This window comes from Haliotis cracherodii, unplaced genomic scaffold, assembly GCF_022045235.1.
Source record: "Haliotis cracherodii isolate W230 unplaced genomic scaffold, xgHalCrac1.p SCAF_9, whole genome shotgun sequence".
In the NCBI taxonomy this organism is placed as follows: Eukaryota; Metazoa; Mollusca; class Gastropoda; order Lepetellida; family Haliotidae; genus Haliotis; species Haliotis cracherodii.
The window spans coordinates 17,667,638-17,674,848 of record NW_027266343.1 but is presented as its reverse complement, the minus strand read 5'-3'; the positions used below and the strand labels follow the sequence as shown (position 1 = coordinate 17,674,848).

General features: G+C 38.0%; 1 protein-coding gene across 1 annotated transcript; it reads left to right on the top strand.

Moving 5' to 3' along the window:
- Window positions 1–1,353: 1,353 nt before the first annotated feature.
- Window positions 1,354–6,932, top strand: LOC139453094 (uncharacterized). Its single transcript, XM_071234719.1, has 6 exons — window positions 1,354–1,435; window positions 3,764–3,832; window positions 4,845–4,955; window positions 5,454–5,528; window positions 5,950–6,082; window positions 6,449–6,932. Exons 1-6 carry the CDS (start codon window positions 1,424–1,426, stop codon window positions 6,547–6,549), a joined length of 501 nt encoding a protein of 166 aa, XP_071090820.1. The 5' UTR covers window positions 1,354–1,423; the 3' UTR covers window positions 6,550–6,932.
- The last annotated feature ends 279 nt before the right edge of the window (window positions 6,933–7,211 follow it).

The following is a 7,211-nucleotide window of genomic DNA, read 5'->3' as shown; positions in this document are numbered from 1 at the left end:
ATATATATATATATATATATATATATATATATATATATATATATATATATGTATAGCACAGTAAAGTTCTAACTCTCAGGCACAATATAGTAATAATTAAATAAGTGGAATAACGGATGTCCGGATGTTTGTGTTTAAATTTTAAATTCTACCTTTAAGTACCTTTAAGTATATCTATTCCACAGCCCATCCCGTATTAAAACATCATGAGGTCGGTTTTTCTGTGTGCTACGTAGTTTGAGTACATAATGCTCCCACCCGTTGAGCAGGGTGTAGAGACGGTTTTCAACGTGACCAGTCAAACGTTAACGCAATGCTTGATTTTCAGGGTAATGATCTTCTTAGACTATTCTCACAATATATAGATGAAACATGTTCATATATCTACAAGGGACCCCCTATTTGATATTCGGGATGATAGGGTCGGACAGGGATTTTGATATTTTATTCAGCTACAGCGGAAAACCAGATATTTAAACCTATGATCCTTCATATTTGTTTGTAAAATACACATTGAAAGAATGTAATTTTTGTGGCAGAGTAGTTCCTTTTTTCCAACAGTCTGAGCATAATTATTTTTTTCTATATATTCTCGGACAATTTATTACCGATAATGAGTTTAATAAAGATTACACTTTGCAATTAGTTATTTGTGTGAAACTGTGGCATTATCTTTGAGTTATAATTAATCTAACAATTTACTGTAAGATTATTACACACAACGAAATCAAGGTTATGCAGGTTTTATGTGTTTAACAACTCGATGAAGCCATGAATCATATTCAAGGTGAAACCATAATTCGAAGTATGAACGTAGGATTCTTACTGACCGAAGTGGCGCAAATCTGCACTGTGCCTTAGACTACTGGGTAACCCCTAACAGACAACCAAGGTGGTGTTTGAACGACTTGAAACAAACGTATTAGGACTGCCAATTTGCTCGAGCCTAGCCCCGAAAGCCAAACATAATATATGATAATAATAAGATTGCACTTATTTAGCGTAACACTTCACACTGACTTTTGCTCTGGTGATGGTAATGAAATTATGCCAGTCAACAAAACACTGAATCATGAGTTTATGGAAAGTGGGTCTTGAAAGGATGAGTTTTAAGTTGCTTCTCGGAAACAACCAGGCGTTTGGAGGACTTCATGTTTCACCGACTACTGAGGTACGAACAAACAATGGCCTGTCGTTCAATCTTGTTCCTGGTTCAAGTTTGAACAGTTGCGAAAGAAAATCGTGGAAAACGTTTAGGGGATTTTGTACTTGTGCAATCACATTTTTATTGGCTAAACTCTGGCTCCGCGAATGTATAAAATGTGACTGAAATATTCTCAGAGGACAGAAGCAGTGAAAGATTGATCCTGAACTGTCTCAAAGAAACTGAAGTTGTCAACTCAGCATCTTAAATCTGAAGACCATGGGCGTCAAAGTAAGTAAAAGTTTAACTACATTTTTGGTTTAGGGAGTGCAGTTTTGGTTTACTCACAATGTGACTGAAATGTTGCCAACGTGTCTTAACAGGTTAACTCACTCTCTCAGGTGAGCAAGTCGTGATCCGGTCGTTGTCGTCCATTTTGTTTGGGTTCATCTGACTCCAGCTGACCTGCTGGTCGACATCAGCTTCTGTAAAATCTTCTTAGAAGAGATTCGAATCCGATTGTCATATTGGTTGCCTCAGCCATATTGAGATACATATTTCTGACCATTACTTAGTTTTCGCTCCAAATACTAGTATAATGGAATTTGGTGTATGTGTAGTATGTCGCGGCCCTCACTATAACTGTTCCGTTTTTTGCGATATTTTATATTTTGACATTGATTTGGCCTCTGCTGTAAAACCATACATTTTGTTTCAAAATGTAATAAAATGTGTTATAAGTGTAGTTCTTAGTGGAGCTCAACACATATATTCCGTTTTTCGTGAAATTTTAAATTATGGCCTTTATTTGATCTTGCATTTTGGATCATGTTTCGAAATTGTTTCAAACTGTTTGAGCCCACAGTATGTCTGAAGAGTATATATTGAAACATTTGGATAAACCGGAAACAGACTCTACCATAGGGACCTGATTTTAAAATTTGATCAAACAAGGGACTTGAATTTAAGCATAAATAACGTTTCTCAGACAAAACTTATTTTCCCTAAAGAACACTAACAGTTTCATATGCATCCAAGTTATTGCAGAACGTGGACTTCACAGCTCATGTTATAAGTTCCACAACTTGTGGCTTCCAAGACTCATCACACTACTACGAATTCGAACATGTTGGTCATATATTCACAGGTGATTTCATATGTTGTTGGCAATCACGTCATTCGTCAAATATGGCCCAAAATATAGCGAACAGTTTGCTATCATTATGTTACCGTGTTTTAGGTGAACAATTGGCTTGCCTTTGCAAACAAACACCTGCTATCAATACAATTTGAAAGTGGTTCTTAAACACATGCTTATGATATAGTCCTAATCGGATCATGAACTCTGCTTTTAGGGGCTATTTCTTATAATTATGGCAAGGGTTTTGTAACTTTTTATTTAAATTCTTTTTTTTTCAAAATGTATTCCCTCGCATTGTAAACATCATATTCTCAGTAAGCGCTTGACCAATGAAACTGAAACTTCAAGGTGGCTTCCACCAATGACGACGCCCGAATTTGTTTCTATCGAATATATTAATACTACCATTTTTCATTGCGATAATTATTTCTATTTTACATACATCTTTTGTGAAGAAAGGAAAGCATAATGTAGTTTTTTTAATGCTTGACTGGTGAATGTATTTTTTTGCAAGAAGAATTATATGTTTGAAAAGATAGTTGTTTTTCTTGTAGCAAAATAATTTATCTAGAATGCTGATTTGAATATCATAAGCAAGTTTCGAGTCTATAGAATAAAAAGTTAACCTAATGGTTTTGAACCTTATAACTTATAACTAGTGTGTTTCATATATAGTCATATATGACATGCGTGTGCATGGAAATATTGTATTGCATTTTGAGAGTGATCTGCTTACTAAAACCCAGCACTATATTTATGATTCAATTTCATGTTTGTACCAGAGTAAAAGATTACAATATTTCAGAGCAACTCAATTTGTTGATATATTAAAGAGCATGATAACAAGTTTCATGATTAACTTAAACGTGAAAATCCAACTGTTCAAGTTTTCAGTATTTTTTTCTGGTGGTTACTTCTCATATTATAATCTGTCACGATATGTGTTACCCGTCAAGATCCGGGTTAAAACTGGTCTTCAGCAACCCATGCATGTCTTAAGAGGCGTCTATGCTTGTGGTAAGAGACCACTAACGGGATTGCGTGATCAGGCTCGCTGACTTTGTTTATGCATGTCATCGTATCCCAGTGGCGTAGATAGATGCTCACGTATGTTAATCACTGGAATGACTGGTCAAGACTCTATTATTTCCGGACCGCCTACATGTGGCTGGAATATTGCTGAGTGTGACGTTAAACAACAAACAAACAAACGATATATGAATGTGGAACCCTACTTACACAAGCTCTTGCTGCTCTTAATAGTGGCCAATATATGATTAACCAAAGCAAAAAGATACAATCGTTACAATTATGATAGAATTTCCATAACATTGCTTGGATCATCTTCAAACATAGTTTAGCTCTATAAGAAGGTCCGTGTACAGTTTTAGCAGCCTGGACAGGAAAGGAGGTTCAATTTTCAAAAATCTCAATTTAATTCGCTCTTTTCTTAGTTTTACTATTTCTGTATTTTCTAGGTAACATGTGTTCTTGCAATGGTCCTGTGCTTCTGCGCATTCGTTTATTCAACTCCTGTAGTGAAAAAGGTAAGGACACGTATATTCAATTACAATTACACTAGTAGTACTATTGTTTGATAAGGACCAGTTGGTTAAACAAGTGGATAAAGCGTTCGCTTGTTACTTTAAAGATGTGAATTCGATTCATCACACTGGTACAGTGTCTTAAACCTATTCGTGATGACAATTTCTCTTGTATGGCTAGAATAATGCTCAAAGCAGTGTACAACACCGTCCAGACAATTGGATTGAGTTCTAAAACCACAGTGAAACATGCCCACGTTGGGTTTCTGGGTTAGATTGGTCCAATGAAACCTATGCCGGTCGTAAGAAGTCTTGGATCGTTGTTCACAAAATCCATCATGATTTGTCTCGTCAAGATATACATATAGATTCTCAGCTCTGCTGAGCGTGGTTTTCGGTAAGAATACCACAGTTAGGCGTTTATCCACTTCGATCATGCTTTACATTCATCGAAGCAGAAGACGACAGAAAACAACCAGATTTTCCCTGAGATCTATTTCATTCGGAAAATATCCGGAAAATGCATAATACATTATTAATTCTAGATACAAATTTGCGGTTGGTCTGTTACAAATGTAATGCCAACAGTTCGGCAATTCGAGCGGGGCACATAAGATATGTACCTTACATGTAAGCAGGATACATACGATATAATAGAACGAATAAAAGAATAGAAAGGTAAGATAAAGGACCATAACACTTCTGTTGTATTGACATGGCTCCTTTATTTCTGTCATTTGTTATCCATGGATTTTAAATACAAAAAACCTTCAAACAATTCACGTTAGTAACTGGTAACTGTATCATAACTCAGCCACTCGTGTCCCAGACATTCAATGTACGTGTATACCCCGTGGCACCAGCAAGACATGTTTGTCGTACGAGGCGACTGTATGGGTGGTCAGCGGAGTACTGCTGAGTGTGGCGTCAACAAAATACGTCAAACACGTCACGTCACTAACTGAATTCTGTATCATTACGCTCATCTATGTTTGGTTGTGAATGATGTCCTCAGTGTGAGAAGATGGACACAGGCGACATGGTGGAGGAGGACTGTGAGAATGGGACAGGGGTGTCCTCGGTGCCAGGGGAGACGGACAACGTCTTCGTCGGCGTTGATCTAAAGGTAACTTTATAGATGTATTTATACATAATGAAACAGAATAATTAGATTTGTTCCCAGATCTACGCTTGTTTACATTTTTACTTTCATATAATTATCACACTTTACAATTTCAATAATTTTTGTTTGTCCTATTGATATCCACGTATATAAGTTGAGTTAAAATTGTTATTTTCATATTTACTAGGCGGCATTTGGTAATGGTCGCCGGATATGTAAACCAATAAAATGAATAAGGTTGCCAGTTTCATTTTCATTGATTTGGGTAAAATGAATAGATTTCCTGGCTTTCAACCACCAGGCACATGGGACACAGATGATAATACGTAGATCTGAAACTGATGTGGCACGTGGTGATATGTACTTGGATTATTGGAAGGAGATTATATTTTAAGAGTTATTATTTTCTATATTACATAAACGTTTTTGTTTTATTTTATAAGAATAAGGGTTTGCCTTGACTTAACACGAGTGTTGTCCTTTTTTCAACAACTTCCACAGGGCCGTCGTGTGTTCAAGATGGGCGGAAACGACACCTGCTTCATTGACTCCGATCCTGCTCCCCTTCCAGACTATGTAAGTAAAAGCAATTATATAATGGTTCAGAATTAAATATTCGAAGTGGTACAACTGAGTCGAGTCGTGACATCTCAATGTGGGAGGAATGTGATGTAGATTGTAGACGTCTACTACTCAGGATCAGAGGTATGTTGCTGGAAAACCAAGGTAATCAGGGAGAATCTGGTATTCGGACAGCGGATCCTAACACAGGCAGGGGAAACAAATCCGCACATAGTATTGTTGATGTGTGAACCTCGTATTATAGGGTCTTGATGGCAGAGACATTTCACTTGGTTTTCCAATATTGGGATCGCGATGAAGACGTGAACTTTTTGCGCCCAAGTCGCGCTTTCGGGGCGTTTGTTTTAATAATAATGTAACTACAATGTGGTTAATTGACCTATTTGAAACCTTTTTTTATTGTTTAATTGCTTAGGTCGAAGAGGCTATAATGGACCAATCAAAGACGGCGGTGGAGGTGACTGATCAAGCAGTGTTGGACAGTGTCAAGCAATGGTGCACAGGCGAGGTCTACCTTCTGGTAGAAGATGGCAGTGATGTTGTTGAAGGTAACTTGAAGGGGTGGTCATGGAGTGAGTGAGTGAGTGAATGAGTGAGTGAGTGAGTGGACCAGGACGACAATGCTGTTGCTGAAGGCATCTTGAAAGGTTGTCATGTGGGGTAGTTGAGGGTAGTTTGTGATCCACTGGATGATGATGACAATGTTGTTTTTAAAGGTGTGTTTAATGGTTTCATGGATTGAGTGAGTTGATGGGCGAATGATGGAGAGGGGGAGTTGGGATGCCCGGTCTTTATATTACACTGAACTGCTTAATAAAATACGTCACATACACTATACTGCTATATACAGCCAATCACATACATTGTACTGCTAAACACAGCCAGTCACATACAATCTGTTGTTTCTGTTACAGACCGACACAAGCGAGCCACCTGCTACAGGCTGCGATGCAGATACTTCATCTACCGTGGACGTCTGTATCGCCACTGCGTCCTGTATCTGCGGAGATGTTAGAACACGCGGACACGACAACGGATTGCATATCCTCTGAAAAACATCGACATATTGAAAATATATATTTAAAAAATTGACTTACTGAAAAATCCTGACATGAGTGCGTTACCTTGGCACAAACAAACCATATTCATAATTATATCTGATACTTCATGGTTGTTCTGGGCGGTGGGGTAGCCAAGTGGTTAAAGCGTTTCCTCGTAGCGCCGAAGGCGATTCCCTACTTGGGTTCAATGTGTGAATCCCATTTCGATTGTCACCGCCGTGATATTGCTGGAATATTGCTAAAAGCGGCGTAAAACCTAATTCACGCCCTCATTCATAGTTGTTATTGGTATTAGTCCGATTGCGTCTGAAAAAGACATGACACCTGTGTAAATTCATCGTCGATTGTTGAATAAAGTTTTTGTTCAAAGGAATCAAAATATTGTATTTATTTGGTATCATTCCTTATTGGTGCCAGCCTGGACTTTCAGAGCTGGAATGGTTCCTCACTGAATTATGCTGGTGTTGTTAGATGATGGAATGGACCCTGTCGCCATGGCTAGGCTCAGTGACTGGGGCTCGATTATTTACAGACCGCTGTCATTAATATTGCTGAGTGCGGTGATAATCACTGGGTCGCTACACGTTCCTCAGGTTTATCCATTTTCGAAAGGTCT

What these genes read in the sequence shown, in the direction of transcription:
- LOC139453094 (XM_071234719.1), top strand. An exon ending in TCGTCGGCGTTGATCTAAAG is followed by an intron (nt 4,956 to 5,453) that starts GTAACTTTATAG and finishes CAACTTCCACAG; the next exon opens with GGCCGTCGTGTGTTCAAGAT. An exon ending in CTGCTCCCCTTCCAGACTAT is followed by an intron (nt 5,529 to 5,949) that starts GTAAGTAAAAGC and finishes TTAATTGCTTAG; the next exon opens with GTCGAAGAGGCTATAATGGA.